The sequence below is a fragment of the Aedes aegypti genome, chromosome 2, assembly GCF_002204515.2.
Source record: "Aedes aegypti strain LVP_AGWG chromosome 2, AaegL5.0 Primary Assembly, whole genome shotgun sequence".
NCBI classification, from domain to species: Eukaryota; Metazoa; Arthropoda; class Insecta; order Diptera; family Culicidae; genus Aedes; species Aedes aegypti.
This window is the reverse complement of record NC_035108.1, coordinates 395,130,899-395,154,678: the sequence shown is the minus strand read 5'-3', so window position 1 is coordinate 395,154,678 and position 23,780 is coordinate 395,130,899. Positions and strand designations below refer to the sequence as shown.

At 36.5% G+C, this 23,780-nt stretch overlaps 2 protein-coding genes across 2 annotated transcripts; both read left to right on the top strand.

Moving 5' to 3' along the window:
• The first annotated feature begins 2,560 nt into the window (after positions 1-2,560).
• Positions 2,561-3,466, top strand: LOC5570695 (membrane magnesium transporter 1). Its single transcript, XM_001659234.2, has 3 exons — positions 2,561-2,722; positions 2,794-2,846; positions 2,908-3,466. The coding sequence occupies exons 1-3, from the start codon at positions 2,647-2,649 to the stop codon at positions 3,139-3,141; spliced, it is 363 nt and encodes a 120-aa protein (XP_001659284.1). The 5' UTR covers positions 2,561-2,646; the 3' UTR covers positions 3,142-3,466.
• A 16,475-nt stretch (positions 3,467-19,941) lies between these two features.
• On the top strand, positions 19,942-23,430 carry LOC5570688 (T-cell activation inhibitor, mitochondrial). Its single transcript, XM_001659235.2, has 3 exons — positions 19,942-20,138; positions 20,199-21,054; positions 22,484-23,430. The coding sequence occupies exons 1-3, from the start codon at positions 20,116-20,118 to the stop codon at positions 23,081-23,083; spliced, it is 1,479 nt and encodes a 492-aa protein (XP_001659285.2). The 5' UTR covers positions 19,942-20,115; the 3' UTR covers positions 23,084-23,430.
• The last annotated feature ends 350 nt before the right edge of the window (positions 23,431-23,780 follow it).

Below are 23,780 nucleotides of genomic sequence, written 5' to 3'. Positions count from 1 at the left end.
GTATACAAAAAATTAGCTGCCGCCATCTGCCGCTTCATGAGTTATTCTGGATTTTGTAAAACACTATTTTTAGACTGTTTTGACCAAAAATTTAATTAAAGCTGAAAATTTTGCTAGTGAATGATGTAAATTTACTTTGTTATAGTAAATCTACTATAATACATGATGACAAAAAATGTTTTAATAATTGTTTTTATGAAAAAATGGTCAAAATCGATTTTTTGACTGTTTTTACTAAATTCTTATATATCGTAATCTACGTCAGTGATAGAGCGTAAGTGTCTTCCGAAGAAATGTCAAAAATGCCTCAATGAACAACTTTACTGAAGGAAGTTTTTTGCTAGGACGCTCCTATCAAAAAATAAAACTGATCTAGATCAGTTTTCACTTATCTAGATCAAATCTGAATGTGTCAAAATACATTACAAATTATTCCAAAACACTTTGTCGAAGACACCAAACCTCTAGGGTGCATATTTAGAGTACTAGAGGTTTTGGCCGTCGAAAACAGCGATCTGCCCCAGTGTGCGGGTGCGACACTACAATCCCAACAATAATTGCACTAATGCTAATTTTTTGACCGCGGTGAATTTTATCAGAATCTCAACCATTGAATAGTTCGGTAAACTGAAATACTGTAATATTGTAACTTTCAACAGTTTCTCTGATGTATTTATAACGTTTAGTTGTTGAATTGTTAAAATTTACTGCACTACATTATTAGATTACCAAAATGTTCAGCTGTTGAGATTCTAGAGGAATCTGTGATATAATCTCCGTGTTGAGTTTGTATATCGAAAAATAATTATTATTTCTTTTTTTTATCTAGAAATGCATAATATATTGAAGAAAAATACATAACATTGGTCCTTTACAAAATTGTCCCGTTTTTTGAACTTCATTTATTCCGTTTTTCTCCTAATAAGTTATGATCAGCTTAAACAATGTAAAACCGAATCAATCATCTCTAATGTCGAAATAAACTAAAAGCACCTCAGAATGTATTACAAGATTGAGAATTTGAAGATTCCTGTCGAAATAATAATAATAATAATAAAAATCGTTCGTATTTCCATGACTTGTAAACCAGCTAGATTTTAGCTCTTTATTGTATATTAAATATTTGCTGTAATTGCTTGACACATGAATAATAAGCTTGACAAATATATTTATAAGACAAATATATATATATTTCTGAATAAGGGGGCGGACCTGGTGTAGTGGTTAGAACACACGCCTCTCACAAATTATTAAATTTGTGAATGGGCCCATATACAGTGGCGCTTTTGTTTTGATGCGGTGAGCACTGACAAAAACTACCTTCAATGATCCATTGACTGTTCAACGATAAACTTGCGACGATCGACCCGCCACCATATTTCATATAACGGAGGGTATTAGAACTAACTTGGAGGTGATGATTTGGAGGTTATTTGGCAAGTTGGAGGTTAAAGTCACCTTCTAACACTAGCGATTTTGCGGTGGGATGTTGACGTTTGATTACGAATTGCTAAATATCTGAGACGAGACTTGCGGAGACGGTCTTCTTTTTCTGCGACTGCTGAGTTTTTTTATTATTCCACTCAGTGTGTACATCAATCTTGCGCAAGCCATTCAAACTTTCACATGACCATCTCAGCAAAAAAAAAAACTATTGTGTTTGCATCACACCGAAGTATAACGGCATTTTTAGTGAAATTTCATGCCAGCAAATGTATAATACATTATACATAACTAATCTTGTGTTTAGATTTATCAGCATCTTTGGAAAAACTGCTCCGCTGACCGAGGTTTTTAATATTTGTTTATTTTGAATACAATACTTTTCACTATTCCACCCATAGAAACGACAGGCTGCATATGACGTTTCGTGACAGCGGAATCTGTGCTGCATATTACGTTGATATTTTTCTTGTTTTCAAAAGTTGCAATATCAATTGTTATTTCCTTGACTTGAAAAATGGTATAACCGACAGGCTTACGTTAAGTTTAAATGAAATTAATACTAAATACTAAATACTTTTCGCAAGTCTCTCTCAGCTAAATATGAGCTGAACAAATTACTCTTAAGCTAAGTATGCTGTTCCGCTTAAGAAAAGTAAAAATTTCTGCGCAAGAAATGGTCAAGAAATTTTCTACAGTGAGCTCCATTTGAATTGACATTTCTTTTGAACTGCGTACTGCGATCAAAGAAAAAAAGTTTTCTTGGGCATTAGGGTTGGTACACAAATTATGTCACGCTAAATTTCAACTTTTTGAACCCCCTCCCTCCCCTTTGTCACGTTTTTTGTATGAGTCCTCCGAAATTTTTGTAAGGCTTGTCACACTTGGCTTGACCCCCTCCCCCCCCCCCCTCGGAGCGTGACGTAATTTGTGCATGACCCCTTACTTGCAAGAAATTTCCCACGCATCGAGATAGGCGATTACTTTTCTATTGAAGTGCATACTTCGCTTTAATTTTGTTTCCGTGTGATTATGTATGTACAGTTTTTGGCCGATCAGGCCAAAAACATCGAAAAGCGTGGTGATAACGGGAATGTCGACTGCCAGTAATGAAGTACTAGAATCTGTCAATCAAAGTTGCACCTCATTTTCTATCATAATAAATCGTATGAAATTTGTCTAGCTAACATTAATTTTCCAATAATGGCTTTCCTAAACAAATTAGTGCTGTTTGCCGGATTTGTGTCCCTTCTTCATGCGGCATACTCAGCTGCCCAGCGTAAGTGGTGTTCTGGATCTAGCAATTAGCTTCATCAATCGCTAATCACAATTTTCGCTCCGACATTTCAGACCGAGCTTATCTGAGAATCACGGATCAGGAGTTCACGAATCTCCCAGTGGATGTAAGAACGGACCTGATTTTAAGCATTGAGCAGAAATCTTATATTTCAATATCCTTCGCAGATTATCTTTCAAGCTATTCTCAGTCTCGTGTTGATTATCTATAACATCCTGCAAGTGGTCGGTGACTTTAAAGAAATTCGCGCAGCTGTGGATCTGCAGGCCAAATCGTGGGAAACCCTCGGAAACATTCCTTCGTTCTATACCTTCAACCACCGGGGTAAAGCACTATCCCCATTCTATGAACAGCCCAATCCGGCAGCGATGGATCGGTCCGATTTAAGCACTTTTGAGTGATTGGGTAACACATTGTTCTACGCTAGTTTGATGGAAGTATGTAAAAATTTCTACTCCTAAAATCTTAAGTACATAGGGTCAAATGTAATACTAATAGCAAAAGGGTATCTTCAGCGGCGTCACAAATTGTATGGAAAGTCACAGAAATTTTTAACGCTGCTGGCGACGATCAAATATCTGTTTGACGCTTTGTATCATCACATCCTTAGCCCTTTTTTTTCAAGGACATAATTAACCAATCGTTGCCACATAGCGTCCAACAGTTTAGATCTTACCATTCAATAGAATAATTTATTACGCCATAGTATTCCGGACTTCATATTTTGCTAACAAAGAGATTCTGCCCAATTTTAAGATGTTTGCTTGCTAGTAATATGTTTGACACTTTGTACTGATAGCATATCGTTTGAAATATGTAATTTGCATCTAAACTAAAATAAAAATATTTCTTTCGAATTTTACTCCTATTGTTGGTTTCTATGTTTGTGTTAAACTTAAAACAAATCCATGCTGTAGGTGTCTTGGTTTATTCTCTTAAGCTCATTTCTACTATGACCAACTCAGAGGTCTTGTAATGAATCTTTAACGAATAAATTCTGTTTGTGCACGGATTTTTTTTACACGGCCGTGCAAAAAAGTTTCCATACATTTTTTTCGCCAAAACCTTATTTTTGCATGAAACGTCGAGAAATGGTGTTACTTTTTTTGCACGGTACGCATCCCCCGTGCAAAAACAGAATCGGGTGTAACTCGGTATCGATATTATATAACATCAAATTCTTAAAGTCATTTATTTGCTTTGAATCCGTTCTGAGACCATTTACTTGTCCTCAGGGACTCATCAACCTACTCGGAGGTCTGATATTCAATGTTTTTAAACATTCAGTCCGTTCTGAGGCCATATAATCTTCTTGAGTTCGATTTGAGGCTGTTTATTTGAATCAAATAAGGCCCTGTTCACAAATTTCATAACGCTGAAGGGGGTGGGTGGATGTTCTCGAAATGTTAAGCACATAGAAAGTTAAAAAAATATTCATAAAAATAGTAAGAGGTTGTTTCCGAGATATAACCGCCAAGTTGACGTTGGATAACGTTAGCTTCTTTTATTTCCTGGCTTGAGACCGTCACGAACTTATGAAAAAAAAAAAAATACTGATAAAAATCAAATCAAATTTCATACTATTGGTTCGGTTAACACTTCAATACTGATAGAATCGGTCGTTGGAAGGAGAAGCATGAGCGGTAACTCTTGCTCCCAAACAAATATTCCGGTTGAACGTTAGGTCCACGCATGATCCACTAAGATTGGTTGCTTTAGTGGGTTCCGAAGCCAGTTTGAGGTTGAGGTACTTCTCCATGAAGTCCGCGAACTCCATGTACCGTAAAATGGGGTAACTTTGATAGTTTTTTCGAAGAAAACTTGAATATTTATGCATGCTGTTTCAAAGAATTATAATTTATATTTTTAAAACAAGTACTGGCATCCTAGCTATCGATTGCAGTCGATAGATTGCCAACAGATTTATTTTGAATGGATATATAATTCTTCAAATAATCGAAAGTCGGTTTTCTGTTCTGGGGTAACTTTGATAATGGAGTATGAATCGAACAAAATTGAATGAATAACGAACATTTGTAGGGTATTGCATACCTCTAGGCGTTTAACGTTATATGGAAATTTCTGACTTAGATTACAAAAATGGTCTTAGTTTTTGAAAACGCTTTTCGCTAAGAGATTCGATACCGTATTCATGTTCTATGATAACAAGGCTGTCAAAGATAAGTGGCCAACTATTCAAAAGTACATCAAATAGTGATCGTAGAACAGATTGTTTGTAAGCGTTTTGAAAATGCTAAAATTGTGTCAATTTTTGATATTCGTTTAAAAAGCCTAAAATATTCTTGATTCAAGTGAAAACCGCTCTTACATGAAGTGTCATACTAATATTCTTTAGTTTTACATTCGTTTTGCCCAACTGATTAACAGAAATTATGATATTTCGTTTAGTATGTGGTGAGTTACGCACTATCAAAGTTACCCGCATTATCAAAGATACCCCGTTTTACGGTACTCCACTTTGCTCAAATTGACGTTAAAGTTGCCAGTCACCATGATTGACATGATCTCCTTTTGATACTCGAAGAAGTTTCGCACCATCAAGAACTTCTTCTACTTCGTCGTGGTATCCGGGGAAATGTTGAGGCAAATCTGCGATTCCAGAGCTCATTGTCCTGCAGGAAGCGAGTGGCCTAACTGATTTGTTTGTTTGAGGATATCAACCTGTGCGCGATCCACGCCAAGCGTGTCAGCATCATGCCGAAGGACATCCAGCTGACTCGTCGTATCCGTAGAGAATGCGCTTACATTGAATTGCAGCGCAATTCCAAACAAAACGACCCTTTTCAGGGTCACAACAATAATGCATTCGACGTAAAAGAATTACATCCAGAGACATTTCATTTATTACTTTTAATTAATTATTTAGTTTATTCATTTATCAATTGAGTCCTAAAATGTTTAATGAATTCTTGTTTTTATTTAATAATACTGTTCGGACACAGAGTGGTTACTAATTTTTGAAGCAGCGCGTTTTAGAGAATCAGCTCAAACTAAAAAGAGATTTTATTATTATCGAACTATTGACTATTGAATACAATATGGATCATCTTACATATTTAGTTTCCAAACCCTGACTCTGAGAAAAGTGGTAGGCAACGTACGAATGAATGGTCTATACAATCTAAATAAATCGAAATTTAGCAATTAGAATCATTCAACGGCTAAATTGTGGAGGCTTACATGTGTTGTATATTGGAGTTCAACAATTCTATGGTGGTATCCGCAAGTACTTCGGGTTTAATGGCACAATTGAGGGGAGATAACCTATATTGGCAAACTACATATAAAAACAGGGCATTCTAACAACTATTTCACGAATTCAAGATTATTGAATTACCTATCGAGCTTAAAGATATTTCACTAGTTCAACGACTTATATGTACCAAATTATAATCGGGACATTCACAAAATCAATCATATTGCACATAGGATCAAGACCACGTTATACTCCACTGCACTGTGACGTCACGCATCAATTTTGACAGGTACTGGTCCTGTTGTTTACAGTTTGGACTTAGTACTTTTTTCGAATCATTCTTAATTTCGTGAAAGTTTGCTGCGAGGAGAGGTCAAATCCACTGCAGATACCCACGGCTCGTATTATTCTATCTTCCTACCGTGGAAAATCGTCACCATCAGCATACTGGTGATAGAAATGCGAAGATGAAAAAATGATGGAAAAAACGACTAAGTACGAAACGTAAACAACAGGACCAGCAGCTGTCAAATAAGTGAGGTTACACTGAACGAAATCTCCCGCCATACATTGAATGATTTTTGCCTCATCCGAGCCCCATTCCTATTTTCAGACACATTCAAGATGATTTTCATCTGCATGAAAATCATCTGTTTACAAATCACACTGAATGAAAATCATCCAATCATGGAATGAATTGTCTGTTTCCAAAAGCGATCGATAATTGAATGATCATCATACATCTAAATGTAAACATATTGAATGAAATACCAATAAGATATTTAAATAATTGCAAATCGAAGAGCAAGGCTTCTTAATTGTTCAATGCACATAATTATTTATTTCCACGAACTGTTTAGCTGCATTAAAAGTATAAAAATTATCAATCTTGAATCGACGACCATCGTGACTTGGCGTGAGGTGCCTATTTGAATAACGAGTCCTTGATCCAGCCAACAATCCTTCATCTTTAGCTACAAATGATGTTTGGTGCTCCTAAATATAATAATCAGTTGGTACAGATAACAATAAGTCCATCAAAAAGTCCAATTACCTGTTAAATCAAATCAAAAAACTCCGAACTCTGCACGCGGGAACTGTTGCAACCGCCATTTTTACTACAGTTGACAAGGATGATATTATGTCTAGCATCATTAGTCTTAAATATGACATTCAGAACATAATTGAATGATTTTTGATTTGGGACATGGTGGAAATTATTATCTTTTAAAATAAGCACATTATTCATTCATGTTGCCATAATTCAAATATCAACATATTTTCATACGGATTCATGCTGAATGCCATCACAGAATCGGATGATTTTTGTTCAACAAATAGTGGATGCATCATATTCACTTAATATCATTCAAAATAAGGAATTTTGAGATATGCAGCCTTGTGAATTACGAATCATTCAATTCAAGGCGGGAGATTTTGTTCAGTGTAGGCTCGTCATATGCAGCGCTCTATACACCATTCGATGGCTATTACGAAATCAATTGCCTTTCAATCGGACTGTCAGTCTCATCAGCGATGACAACGTATGTAGATTAGGCAGTAGGTACGCCGACCGTTGGTAGTGGTGGTAACAAATACGAAAGAGCATGTTCTTGCAACTACTTTAGCAATTTTTCTAGCTCAAATAACGGCTATAACCTTTTTAAAATTCAATTTTAAAAATAGTTCCAAATATGAACCTTGACACTTGTGATCATGTTTGACATTCACTTTTTCGACAAAATTGCCACAGGGCTTATAGTTTTAACACTGGGGTTGTTCCTATCTGACATTCCGGAAGGGACACGGAAAACAAAATATACCCAAAATTTGAGTTTAAACCAAGGGGCGTGACAAAATCTCAAAAATCATTTGAAAAATGTTTTTTGTACTTAAATCAATGAAAATCATTTAAAAATTGAGTAAACATGTGTTTCTGCCCTAAACTTAAGCGTTTGATACTAAAATTGGGACAGGGCTTTAGGACCCTATTACAAGTTGGTTGATTAGTTTTCAACGGAGATAAATGGCAAACAAAGTTTTACCTCGGTTCCCGTTGCTCGGGTCGGGAGGCGGTAGAATTTTGCAATCTTCTCTGTGTGCGTATTTCGATTCGATCGATAATTTCTTACCAAATTAAAACATCAACAAGGCTGTTGCTGATTAGTTTTAGCACTTTGTATGACAAGTGTATACTCTGATCGCTCTAGCATGCATTTACATGGGTAGCGACGACGACAACAGCATTATTCAAAGTAATTAAAGTTTGTAAGGATGCTTACAAATATATCCCCGAGCCCGATTTCATCTTCTAAACTCGTACCAATTAGCTCATACCTAAGGTTGAAATAATTAAATTTCTGTTAGATATCAGAGATTTTCTTAGAAAATTGTCTACATTTAGGCGTTTTCATTGTGATTCTTGAAATTAACTATTCATTATTTTTTTAATTATTGCATTATTCTGATTCAGGGAGCTCATGTTCATTATGTAGAGTCGTTTCAAAACATGACAATAATCGCAATGACAAGTGATCAATTGGGTCCTAAAATTTTTAATGAAATCTTGTTTTTATTTAATAACACGAAAGAGTACGTAACTCTAACTACTTCAGCAATTTTTCCCGCTCAAATAATGGCTATATCATGTTTAAACTTTAATTTAAAAATTTGGTCCATAAATGAACCTTGACACTTTTGATCATGTTTGACGTTCGCTTAGCCGACAAAAACACCACAGGGGTTTTAGTTCGACCACTGGGGTTGTTCCTATCTGACATTTCGTAAGGGACACGGAAAACAAAATACACCCAAAATTTGAGTTTAAGCCAAAGGATGTGACAAAATCTAAAAAAATGTTTTTTGGGCTTAAACCAACGGAAAACATTAGAAAATTGAGTAAACATGTGTTTTTGGCCTAAACTTAAGCGTTTGGCACTAAAATTGGGACAGGGCTTTAGGACCCTATTTCACCCCGGAATGGAGTCCCCGATTTTTTATTTATGGGATGTTTTTTAGCACTAAAAACACATTAGTTAGAAAATTTTGGCACATGAGCCAAAGAGGCTGACCGTCGTACTTGTTTTCCTGCATTCAGTTGTTTGACGTTTGGGAAGTATGCACTTCAACAGAAAAGTAATCGCCTATCTCGATGCGTGGGAAATTTATTGCAAGAAATGCTCAAGAAAGGCATTCTTCTTTGATCGCATTATGCAGTTGAAAAGAAATGTCAATTCAAATGCGGCTCACTGTAGAAAATGTCTTGACCATTTCTTTCCGCAGAAATTTTTACTTTTCTTGAGCTGAACAGCATACTTAGCTTTATTGAAAACAGACAAGAAAAAACGTGAAAAAGGATCAATTTCACCCAGGGGGTTCAAAGCTCCTGCGCCATGTCGTGACCCAAAATTACGTTTCTCACTCGGACCGTCGTAATTTAAACAATTTTCGAGTTCTTGTTCTCCAGTGTATTTCTATTCATCTTTCTCCTACAAATTTTGTCACAAAACTAACATCATTTTTTTACCTCAAAATCAATGCCAACTTGCTAAATCTTAATTCTTTCTATCAAAACATTTTTTTTTGTGTAGCAGTATCAAACTTTCTGAATATGTATCCTGATAATCCACTCATCTTATTCTCTACAGACACTAATCGGCTATTATATATTGTATTGAAAAAGGTGGACAAAGACAACATTATTTTTCTTGAACGGAATAGGGCCGCGCTTCGTTCGATAGGTTTCCAAAATCTATATTGTTTAGTTTTCAGATTATGGTTTATTATTGTATATCCACTTGAATGTTGGATTATCCCGGCTTTTTAGAAGACTACGAAACAGTCGTTGGAAATCGAGGGGAATCTCAATGTATTCCATCCAAATGAAACAATGTTGTCAATGTTGTTGAAACACATAATTAGAATAACTATACATACCTTACGCGCAATAAACTATTGCCACTTATTGAATTGTTTCATTGAACATATATTTTAAGCGTTACAAACAATTACTACAGGTTTAATTATGTTTAGTGAAACATACTTTGATAAACATTCCATCCAAGGGCTTATTCACAAATTTCATAACGCTTTAGGGGGTGGGTGGGTGTCCTCATGATGTTACGGCTCATACAAATTTGTTGGATTTTCATACAAAAAGCGTTACAAGTGGGTGGGTGGGTGTGAAAAATGGCTATTTTTGACGTTATGAAATAAATGAATGAGCCCCACCCGGATAAAAACGAACTATACGGTATATGGAATAAACCATTAGTTTCCCGTACAATATATGGGATACAATATAATGTATTGTTATTGAATGACATGTTTTTTTTTTGTTGGTTTCAGCTACCATACAAGAACAATTCAAAGTCATGTAACAATACGTTTTATTGTTTTTAAATTGTATTGAATTGTTTTTACTATTCTCGCGCTATTAAGGATAAGAAGGCCCCAAAAGTCATTGGATTATTATCGTTTTGATAAAGAAAATGCTATCCTCTAAGTCTCAATGACGTTGTTTGCCTGTATGGACAATTCACTGAGTATTCCATACAATAAAAAAAAACAATGTTTTGTTGCAGTGTGGTGTAAGGTTTTTATTATGTTACAATTTGTTAATTTATTAAAGAGCTGGGCAAAATAAAATTATGATTTATTTGCACCACAGTTTATTTTAGCAACTAATCACATCTCTACTTAGTCAACCCACGGGATATAATGAACTATTCTAATATACATTTGCTTGCAAACATAAATTCTTATGCATTTTTTCATTGAATTATTTACTTGTACCAACGTTTTATCACTCTTTTCTTCGCCAATAAGAAACTTTTGTTCATTTTTAATAAGTATGGGTTTGTAGATCAAATAGAAGTTAGAGTTAGAAAAGAGGACATGTTTAATAATTCCATAAATAATTGTCCCTTTCACATGCATGGCAAATGTTGCGTCGTCAGAAATATGTGAATTATCTGAAGCGGATACCTTTTCTGGTTTAAAAGTATATCTATTCCATATCAATATGTTTCGCTCTTCGAATGTTTGCCCTGATATTAGATTTATTAATTTGGTATTTAAATGCAAACCGAGTTTAAAATTTTTGTTTACACATTTGTACTCTCTCTGGTTAGTGAAAAGATATTTACAAAATGTTTGCACCTCATGACTTTTAATTAAATTTAGTTGGACGTTCTCTCTGCGTTGCGCTAAAATGCATCTATTTGCTATTTGAAGAACAGGTTGCTTTGGACCTTTGATATATTTTTTCAAGACTCCATTCATATCTTCAAAGCAAAAAAGTTAAAATGCCCACAACGGGCCAAAATTCTTCACGCATGCTGGAATATGTAGAAGTAAATGTACGTTATATTTCATTTCATCGATACCGTATAAACCTTCACAATTTCTAACGAAAAGTTGCAGTTGTTTTCCACTTGCTTCTATATCTTCTTCTGTGAGACGTGTGTTCAATAGTGACTGAATAGCATCAACCAACAATTGGAAATGATCGAAGTATTTTTTTGGTAACACATCTTTCAGACAAACGGAGCTATAAATCAACAACCAGTTCTGCCACTCGTTCGCCTTCCAATTCTTTCTGTCAGAAATTTTGCGAGGAGCATTCCTTGAACGAGCGTATCGATGTTATGATGTTGTCCACTTTTTCAATGTGCCGTTTAATGCAATATTCATTACTGCTGAATTCAAACCAAAGTCCACATAATTGTTTACAAACCCCAAGAAGAACGGCATGCATATAATCTACGGGACAGTTGACTATGATGTCAAAATGCGGAATTAAAAGCAATCTCGATACTCCTTTAATTCCGTTTACAGTTACGCCACGTTTTATACATAAGTCCATCGCCCTCACAGTATCTTGATGATTTCTTTCATCTGTATCTTGATATTTGTAACGTACTTGGTTATTTTCGGTTAAATAACCGGGATGCAAGCAATAGCTACAAGCCTCATATCCATTAAACTGCTTAATTTGCTGAAGCTTACATGTAAGCTGCAGCGCGCCACGCTATCTACACAACAGGCAATTGTGATAACTTTACAAGGTATGTTGTTCAACAAAGTAAAACCTTCGTTTGACAGGTTTTGCAATTGCTCCAAAAACGGTTTCATGTAAATGTCGAGATCAGGTACACCATTCGACAACCATAGGCCAGCAACAATTACGTTTTGTCGCATAAACCTCAAAGCTGGTGGTAGATTATTGATGATCAACAATATGGGCCATAAGGATTTTTTAACATTACTATTGAATACAGCAACTCCGTCCGTGTTGAAAGAAACGAAAATATTATACGAATTGGAAGCATTTTCCATCTGACAAGCGACTTTTGCTTGGAGAATATCATTAAGATTTCCATCAACCATGGATGATTTGTAACGTTGTATACACTCCCAATTTCTTGAAACGACGTTCTTAATAGTTGACGTCAGATCAAAAGAAATGAAGAAATTCTTCTCACTTCTTTTACAATTGCTGCATGCTCCATCGCTATTATTTGCCATATATAAACCGCAACCTTTGCATACGTAATGACGTGTGAACTCTTCATTGCCAAAATGTGAAGCGAACGAATAGAATGTGCTTGGAAGTGATGAGAAGCCAACTATAACATTAATCAACCGCAGCAAATCTTCAAGTGCGCCGTTAGAAAGGTTGTGTCGAATGAAAATGTGCAAAAGCATAATCATTACATCATTTTTAGTTATGCTTAGCTGAGGATGCAGAACGTCTCCTTCGTTGAAGAAATCCTATAAATAAATTAAACAATATTTAGGGAGCCGGATCCTATTCATGGAACTGTTGATTCACTTTGGCAGTGGGGTGTTTTGAAAGCTACAAAGCTCATATTTGGCCACAATATGCGTCGCTTATTATTGTAAAGTTTCAGACAATTCGACCTAGAAAAAAAAAACCCATGACAAAGTGAATCGTGGAAGTGCCCAAGTAGCTGTGCACCCTATTGGAGAGGTTCAAAAAAATCATTTTTGCTCCGCATCGCACATGCGATTTCAAATCCGCTCGGATGAACTCAAATTTTGGGAAGACACTTGGGCAATTTTGGAAGAATTTGAACTAGAATTGAATGAGTAGTGTGAATCAAAAATGATTTTTTTTAATCACTCTAATATAGACAGTGCCCGTACGATTTTGACAATAAAACCATTCGATTTTGGCATCACAGAAATGCATATACAAAAAGTGGAGCATGGGTCAGTTACGAATCATGTAAATCTCAATGTTTCTTTGCCCCTTCTGTAGGCTTACCATGTACAAAATTGGTAAATTCAATTCGTAGTCATCATTACGGTGATAAAACCAACCGTTCGATTTTGGTAACATGAAATTTTTTCCATGTTGTCAAGATCGGACGGGCACTGTAGCACAAGGAGTGATAATGCAAATAATTTTACCTGTTCTTTCGACTTAAACTCTGAAGATGTATCGCATTCTGAGTCGCTTTCCTCTTCTGAAATCGATTGATCGGAGTCGATGCAATCAGATACGTCTGTAAATGCACTCGTATCTCTGCCATCATCTGACAACCGGTGGCACCCAGAGCCGCCCACTTCGGCGTTAGCGATTGTTCCGTCGATTGTCTGCCACTTCGAAGAACATAGCGTATCGGCCTAAAATATGTTTAGGTACAGTTATGAGTTTAATAACGATAAATTGAAATTACCTGTATATCAACGTCACCGGAATCAAGAGTAGCCTGAGAAGCACTAGTACATATTATTTGAACGTTTAAATCTGTATGTCCCTCAATTGGTGTTGTATTTTCCGCGTTTTTAGGAACCGGTTCAGATTGTGTCCCTTCGTTGACTTGTGTTAGCCGTGTTAGCTGAAATTTACAATAATGATATTTTGTTTTTTATTTCACACATATTTTATACTTACCCTTCGATATCGCCGCGCATATGGAATGTTTTTATTATAACGGAATAGTGTGTCAAATCTCGATTTACGCATTCTTTTCATTTTTGAAACCCTTGATTAATAAATTAATTAATAATGATTGATGGACTGTTCGCTCCCGCTGATTATTTTGATTTGTTTTTATTTCCCCGTCGCAAACTTGTAATTGTTTTTCGATCAGGTGCTCAACAAAATGACGTCATTCATTACCTCTATTTATGATCATTAATTACGTAAAAGGATAAATCCAATTTGGTTGTTCGCACTGTGAGTTATTACTTTTCGCGTTATACATGTCTAATTCATTGAATTTCAGTGAAATAAAAACTCGCATATGACAATTGAAAGAACTAAATTTTTGAGCCCATCAAACTGTATATAATGATAAAATATAATAAATGTTTATTGAATACTTTTGGTAACTCACACAGTGTTATATTCCTTCTACACTGACCTTGACTGTCGATGTAAATAACCTTGCTAGCAAGCAAGCACTTCGATAATATTCTACTCCAATTTGACTATGGCAGAATGTTTTAAAAACTAAAATATTGAATGCTTTAAAAACTAAGTATTGCGAGATCTATGTAAAGAAAAAAGTTATAAATTGTATTGCAATGGTTCACTTTTAATAAATCATTACCTAAATCTCGATTACTTTTTCAAATCGACGTAAGTAACTTCCATACGGTTTTGAGAAAATTAATTCAGAAGATTCACAACCTGTCTTCTAAAACTGTTTTAAAATGAATCACCTTTTTAACATTTTTTCAACGTGTACATTGCTTAAATTTTGCATACAATGAGCTCGCGTTCAAAAACTATGGGGTTCCTATTATTTCACACAAAAATTTTATGACAAAATGATAAGCCGTTTCATTCAGTTACTTGCGACGTTTTTCTACCAGTGTAAAATCGGCTCAAGTAGTGTTTTGTTTTGATTCGTGGTTAAGTCACTTTGTCTCTCCATACAGCGGGGCGGCGAAAGTATTGGTTAGGTTGCGAAAGTTGAAAATCTTACTTTCGTCGTTTTGTAAATCCGAAGATTAAACGTTCTAAAAGTGAAAAATCGAGTTGGTTCAGAGCAAAACGTGTAGAATTTCGTCTGCGAAACACGTAGGATCGATAAAGTAAGTTTGTATACTATTTTGACTTGAGTCTATATGAATAAGTTTTCGAGAATGTCAATACACAGGTTTTCATTATTCACAGCCTATTCTTTATAGAAATTTCTGCATGTGCTTCTAACTTTTTTCCGCTCTAGCGTAATATTCGAAAATGGTCTATAATCAACAGTACAACCAACTCAGGTTGATATCCAAAGTTTTCAAAATGAAAAATCAATTTTTTATCCCAACCGATGACACTATTGCCACAGAGGCACAGACATAACACTCGAATTATTTTCCATTATAGCAAAATAGCGATATCTGATATTTGGCAGTTGGCTAACGGCTCACTCGTGGCGCTTGTATAAATTTTTGTTCAAATTTGATGTTGGCGCACTACCGTCATATAGTTCCCGGTACGCCAAGTACAGTATTTTTAGCATTGGGCGTAAATGCCAACAATTTGCATCTTGTTAACTTTGTTCACAGAAGAGATGATCGATGAACATTTCTTCCCTTATGAAATGTAATTTTGAATTTTCCAATCCCCCAAATAGATTTATTTATGTTTTAAGTAGACATTTCCATGTATTTTTTATTTATTTTGCTGCATAAAAAATCTGAAAAGAAAACTTTTGGTTTTAGACATTAGTATATGTTATTCTAGAACTAATCGTTTCTAGACAACTATTTGAAAACACACTGTGTAGCAAAATTCATAAACGGAGAAAATCAATTAAAATTAAAGTTCGACTTTCCATAGTAATTCATACTAAGTGAAGTGGTTAATTCATTTTTTTTTCCGCAAATTGAGCCTTAAGGCTGGTCCACAATGGTGTGAGCGGCAACGCGGCGCGGCAGGTTTTGACAGAAAATGTATGGGTTAACTGTCAAATCTTGCCGCGCCGCGTTGCCGCTCACATCATTGTAGCTCAGCCTTTACGAGTTTACCGGACAGCTTTTGACAAAATTTCTCATATTGTGAAATAATCGATTTTTGGTTACATTTTCGACATGAGGTGTTTTCAAATGTTGGTCTAGATTTCCTGCTTACTCGCCGAATGCAAACCATTCTCAGCCATTTTTGTATCACAGTTTGGACAGCAACGCGTTTTCCAGATTTCTACAACATGCCACCGAAAAGAAAAAGCTTTTCTACGAAAAAACTAAAAAACGGTGAGTAAATATTGCCTTTTTTACGATAACTTAATAATCAATGGATTAAATGAATTTCCAGCTGCACCAGAACACCCATTAACGAAGAGAGTGAAAAATTCAGCCGGCCGTGAAAAAGATGGCGCTCGCGCACGAGCTAAAATTTGCAATCAACATTTTTTGAAAGACGCTGTTAGTAAACATTTTGCCAAATAATTCAAATAAAAATTATAAACAGAAAATATTATTTACAGCTGAATGTAGCTATGACGCAAGTTCACGGTGATAGTTTTACGAGTGCGGGTCTCAATTTCGTGGCAGCGAATACCTCGCGGTGTTCGGAAGGACTTGATCGTACACTTGATGATCCTCTAAAGCTAAGCTACGAGGAAAGTCCGGCCAAGCAGCAAACCGGTTCATGCAAACGAGCAAAAGGCACACATTCCAACATAGTGCTCTATGACCACAAGGATAATCCTATTGCACAACCTCAAGAGCTAGACGACCACGATGTTATTGAGAGTAGTCAGCCGCAATCAACATTTCGTGCCACTAAGGTCGCAGCCAAAAAAGCTTCGTTTCGTCGCGAAAATCATGGTATAGAGTTGACAACCGCTGACATCTATGACGAATTGCAAGAATTATCGCAAAAACGAGCCTTTCTCGAATTCGATAATATTTCATACGATTCAGAGAACGGAAGCTTGGAGGAGTGGGAGCCATCAGGGCGAGGAATTGCTATCAAGTGCGCTATCGATGCTGATCTCAATTCATCCGCTGAAAACTGTGCATCCATCTGGAAAGCTCCTGCAGCAAGATCAGCAGTAAGTCATATTGTTACAAATTCGATCTTATCGCCCCGAAAGCTGGTAGAGACAGCAGGAAAGGGAAAACAACTTTGCTTCCTCGCCAAGGCAACGTCGATAAGCTGCCGGAAGTATTTCCAAAGGAACGAACTGTTTCAGCAATTGCAGCTACTTCACCAGATATTTCCGAGGAAGAAAGCCTTGAGGAATGGGGTCCACGACGCACAGCTCTTCGTGTCCACGTCGATTCACTCGCCAAAAATGCAGCTCATCCATCATACCGAAACGCTGCTGCATCCGGAACAATCACTGAAAGTGGTCCATCCACCCGGAAGGCTCCTCTCCGAAAGTTGGTAGAGACAAGAAGCTCGGGGAATATTACCACAGGAGTAAACTCGGGGATATTACCACCAACTCCACCGGATCCTTCCAAGGACGGAAGCTTGGAAGAATGGGGTCCACAACGCGTCAACATCGACTCAGTCGCCAGAAATGCTGCTTATCCATCCATCGCTCCTGCATCCGGAATAACGGCCGAAAATGTTCAACACGCCGTTGAAATCTTCCGGAAAAATGACACAGCGGCTCCGGAAGATGACACAACAGATGACGGATATCGCAGTAAATATTATCAGCTGTTGCACAAATTTAATGCGAAATGTAAAGCTATGAAGCAGCTGAAAGAGAAATATGAGAAGAATATCCAAAAACTTGCCGAAATGAAGGATTTGGTAGTTTATGCTAACGTGGAAGCCAAAAAGGCAAAAATGGATCCCAACGCACAATTGGTAAGTGAAATCAGGGTTGCCATTATGCCAGATTAATCTGGCACTGCAAGACTTTTGATCGAGGAAAAGACAAAAAGACAAACTACTCATTTTGCAAGACTTTTTCAAATTCAGCCAGACTTTACAGACCGACGGTTAGCCATACTTACTTTAATTACGCAGGATTTAGAATTTTTCTTATGATTGGTAAATTCGCTTTTCAAAACAATAGTTTGATGAGAGCCTGTTGTGTAGAAATGAAGTAAATTGGTGCAATCGTTTTTGAGTAATGTGTATTCATGTGTTTGGTTCCACTCTGGCCGTAAAGAGATCTTGAAAACTTCGAAAAACATCATTTTGTAATTTTTAGTTTTCTTGAAGATAACTCAACCGATCTTTTTTTTTTTGAAAGAATCGCCTTAAAACCTGACATTGTCTTGCCCATGTATTTTTTTTTTTTTTTTTATAAATTGAGTAAAAACAAAATGGTGGCCAAAGGAGTTTTATATGGGGAATGTAATTCCCCCAAAGAAATTCAGAATATTTTTAAAACCATATAACCACAGACAAACAGACGTAACACTGATGAAATTCCCATCGACCACTCATTTAACGATCATCTCAAATTCGTTATGTTACAAATCTCAGAACCAGAGGCGCGCGCATCGTTTTTCTTCGCGTTTGACGTTTCACACTACCGCAATCTGCCGGTCTTGTTGCACGAAACACCTTTTCGTGCAACATGCTCACCAGATGATGATGGTGTAAACTGGGCGATGGATTTTGAATAAATTTGTTCTAAGAGTTACGTCTGTTTGTCTGTGATATAACTAATGGTTCAAAAGCGATACAGATTTCAAAAACAAAAGAGTTTTTTAGAACTGCTAAACTATTGAAAAACAAAAAAGTCATCGTGAATAAAATATTGTTTTATGGTAGAAAAATGATGATGGCAGTAGAGGGGTTATCCTAGTGATTTTGTTTATTATGCGATGGTATTTTAGAATTTAAATCATATTTACCCTAGATTCTTCTGTTCATTGAAAAAATGACGGTAGTAGTTTAAACTGTGTCCAGCTTAACTCTCAATAATAAATTTTATATAGAGTTTTGAAAACATACATGGTGAAACTTTCTCAGGGATTCATCATTTTAACTTTGTACAATCATAACTATCTATATTCCATAATGCAAACAAACATAAAGGACTTATTTGATAAATACCATAGCTGAAATACTAAAATGTTTTCCAATACAGACTTAAGCATTTAAAAAAGGCCATGTTTTAGTGCTGATGTGAATTTTTTTTCTGTGTTGTATATTTTTTTGTTACCGTTGAAATTCGAGTCTAGTAGTATACCTGCACAATGGTGTCTGCCAGACTTTGCAAGACTTTTTATTTTGAACTCGCCAGACATTTTCAAAAATCTAGTGGCAACCCTGAGTGAAATAATCAATAACTGACCAAAGACAAACAGACGCAACACTCGTTTTTTTTTGTCCTTCAGCAAATTGGGCACGACTGTTTTAAATCGATTATTTTTCTAGTTATTTTTTTCGTTTGTCTATGAATTGCCTAAATCACAGATAAACAGACGTAACAGCTAGAACAATTATCAATTTAAAACTTAGTCGCGTGAACATTTACGCCTAATCCTAAAAATACTGTATTTGGCGAACTGCGAACCAGGTGGCGCTAGTGCGCAAACGTCAAACTCAAGTAAAAGCGATCCAAGCGCCACAAGTTAGTCGTAAGTCAACCACCATATATTAAAATTAAGCATTATTTCACTGCACGATGAAGGTAACTCAAGTGTTACATCTGCTTGCCTCTGCTAAAATGTTTTTAATATCTTTCAACGCTTTTTCTCTACTGTGTTTTCATTTTTTTATCAGTTTACATTTTGTTTGTTTTACAGACCTTCACAACAGTTGCAACCACCCCTCATTTTCCGAGCCGTGCAGCCGGCAGCCGAACGTCACCAACAGCTGTTTTGGAAAACTGATTCGACGCCCACTCTGCTGTCCTTGTTGCTCTACTTGAAACAGTAGGGGTGCTCGTTTACGCGCGAAAATCTTCTCGCTCGTTGATGCTGCCAAATCTGACAGCGACTGTTTCACCGACTGTTTCAAACGGTCGCGAACAGTTAGGAACTGAACGGTCAATAACAAATGCAAAAGAAAATATATTTATCTGCGTTTCCGTGTATAAATTTGGTAGACGCGCCTATGTCGACTTTGTCGACTATGACTTCTTCGCTCTTTTTTCTTTTTATTTGCAAAATGTCAAACGATTGTTTTTGTTGACTTTAGTGATAAGAGAGGAAATCAAAAAATCCGTACTGACTGCTTTAAAAATATAGCGCAATAAATTGAAATATGAATATTTATCTCAAAACATGGTACAAAACGTTAGTATAAAGTGAATTGTAAGCTTCGTTTCATACTCCAACTCATTTTAGTATGCCTCGAAATCTGTACGGCACGGTGATCTATCGTATGATCGGTTCTTCTGAAGTTGCAACTGCCCTGAGGCCTTTCTACTTTGCCGTTCATCCAGATCTATTCGGACGCTATCCACAGGAACGACAAGTCAATGAAGACTCACTCAAACTACTCAGCGCACATCTAGAATCACTGCTAAACCAGCGACGGATTCTTCACTCGACGCCAAAAATACTCCCCTTTTACGTAAGGGCTTCCAACCTGCCGGAACAGCGTGGGACATTCAATTTGATCAAGGTGCCTCTAGAACACACCACCGATACGAAGCTGGTGCTCAAGAGGATTCTTGAGGCCTGTAACCTTCCGACAGAGTTTGTAGACAAAATGCCATCTAATTCTGCTGGTGCTAATTCGAATGGAAACGCTAGATCTACGATGGCGGATTATTTCTACCGCAAAAGAGCGGGGAATGGTGCTGATAAGGAAGAATCACCCTTTGAAAGTGAATTTGATATCTTCCAATTCCGAGTTAAGAAAGCCAAAGAAAATGAGTCACTAGGGCATTGGCTCCACAAGCAGATCATCACGGCAAATGTTCGAACAAAAGCTTTACAGGAAACGAAAGACGAAGTGGCCAAGTTGAGAGAATCAATGACCAAATCGTTGGGCGTCAAGCATATTGAGTATGACTGTGGATGGAACGTGGAGCATTTTCGTGGTTGCTTGAAAAGCTTAGAAAGACTGGTAGCATTGCATCCGCAAGCGGTAGAAGGTCTCAAAGACAGAGTGGTTGTTTTCGCTTCATTCACTGGAGTGAGTCTGGATGGACATGTGATGTTGTATACTGGCGACGTTCAACGGAATTGGTTAGATGTGAGTATAATGTCCTCTCTTTTGGGATTGATTGATGATCCAGGGCTGGTTGCAAGTCTATTTTAAGAAACTTGGCCTGTATTTGAATGCTTCTAAAATCTCTATTTTCAATGAAAGGTCTCTAGAGTCTCTTTTTTAACCAAAATTGTCTCAAAAGTTACTATTTTCCTCTTAAGCCTTTAAGTAAATTCTGGTGCACAGGTTCCACAAAAACCTTCAGAGACTCTTACGCGATTATTCTCCAGGAATTTCTCCAAAACATCCATCCTCCTTCAAACATGTTTTGAGCAATAATTAAATGACTTTGTCCAGAATTTACTCTTAAGAAATCCAACGCAATTACATTGAATAATTTTCACAGAAATTAAACTAGAAATTTTCTCAAATACTATTCCAGTATTCTCTCCAGAGAGGTTTCCAGCGATCTCTCTGATAGACTAACAGCAGATCTTCCAAAGGATTTCAACAGTTCTTCCCTAGAAGTTCATTGTAGAGTTTTTTTTAATTCTTTAGGATATTTTTCCAGCAAAATCCAACAAGAATTCCCCAGGAAGTTGATATAAAAGAAAATTATCTAGCAAATCCATCATGACGTTCTCACGAATTAGAAAGTTTTTAGAGAGCCTTAGTTAGAGTTCATCAGGATTTTTTACTCATCAGATATTATTATTAGCATGCTTCCCGGATTTTTTAGGAAATCATCTGGAAACAATCCTTGACAATACCCGGGACACAATTGCTGTGTCCTTCCCTGTGGAATCTTAAGAAAAGTCTCTAGAGTAATTTCTGGTTGAAATTTTAAAAAAACGTAGGAAATCTTAAGAACTCAGTGCATTCATCACTGGAGAAATTACTAGTTGAATTCATGAAGATGTCCTAAACTGGAATTCTTGGATAAAATACATACGAAATAGTTAGACAAAACACTTTTAGAAATCCTTCAAGACTTAGACGCTTCTTCACAAATTTGTGAAAGAACCTTTGGAAGAATTCCTAAAAAAATGAATGGTGGAATCTCTTAAGTAATTTATGGACGCAAACATAACAAAAACCAAGTTGAATTCTTAAAATTGCCTTGAACGAAATTCATGAAGGCTGTTAAACAACCAATAAATTAATTACTGAAGAAATTGTTGAAGTAATACCTGAAGTAAACCTTAATTAGATATAAACTACAGATTTTCTGAAAATCTAGTAAAATTTCATTTTCTGGTTCCGTATGTTCTTTATTTGGTTCCTATTTGGGCTCGTTTTGGTTCCAGATCTGTTCCTTTTTCAAGCTAGAGGATCCTATTTTTGAGTCACTCAAGTCCTGTGATCTGTACTGGAGAATTAGATTCTGGAATTCTGGGGAACGGTTTTCGGGGGAAAAGTTTTCTGAGGAATGTTATAGAATCATATGTACTAATTGCAACATCTTTTGTTTCAGCTTCTGCTCAACATAGACAAACACGATGCATATCTACGGAAGCTTCCAGCATATGAGTATGCGCTATCCCAGGTGCTGCGAAATATTCGTATAGGCCGTCGTAAATTCATGCCAAAAGCTCAAGCAATGGCATACGCCTCACACCTGCGCAAAATTACGACCAGTTTGTTGGATTATCTTGGCAAAGCAAAGTATCCGAAAAGTTGGCCATCCGATTTGTCGAAATATGAAATTGTTGTGGAATCGGAAGCTGGTCCTTTGATGGTTAGTCCCACTGGACAATTGATTGTACCAGCTACTTGCCCTGGAACGATTTTAATTGATTTTCTTACCAACCACATGGACGAAGCGTACGAAAAACAACAATCTTACAATCGCCAAAAACACGTGGAGCGGGATCTCCACTCTCAATGTATCAAGCAATTTAGTCTACTTTCACTAAGTAAAGACGATTCCGTGACTCCCGATCGGATGATTGAGTGCCTGCAAAAGTTAATCGCTACCCGTGGCCTAGAATTGAACGACATTCATCTCAACATTACGACGTACTATTCGGTACTAAATGATGGAACCGTTTGTATACCATGGGATTGGAAGTAGAAGCGATTAGCAATCACATTTCACTGAAAATAACGACTTCGGTAATATTTTGACGAAATTATTAAACCCGTAACTCGTAAAACCTGGTTACCGACAACAAATTTATTCTGCCTGCTGTTATAATCTCGTTAAAAAATAAACAGGAGTATCGAAATGAATGTGATCTCGGACGCAGTCCGGTTAATACTTTATGTGTTACCTTTTTCAAAGAGATTTTTCATTTATTTGTTTGTGACGCAGTCAGTAGCAGCTGTACTTTAAATAGTATGTACTCATACGTAGATATAGACTATTTTAAATTAAAGACAATAAAATTGCGAATAAAAAAATCATGGCAAATATAACAATACGTTGTTTGTATATTTGATTTATCGCTGTGAAAGCCTGTTTTTTAATCATCAGTTGTGAAAAGCATCATGTCATTTACGCAAAATGAACCAAAGTTAAGCAGAAGCCACGCTCACACGCTCATGAACCTACAGCGATCGATTTGCTCACAGATTCTTGCATCGAACAACCAGAACAAAACAAAATGTTACTTTTAGGGCGAGATCAGAAGTTATGCGAGATTTTTGGCATTATGAAATTTGTGAATAAACCCTAAATCTCGCATAACTTCTGATCTCGCCCTAAAAGCCATTGGTAACCATGTGTGTAGCTCGTTGTTTCTGAGCATATGAATGGATTTTCATGTTAT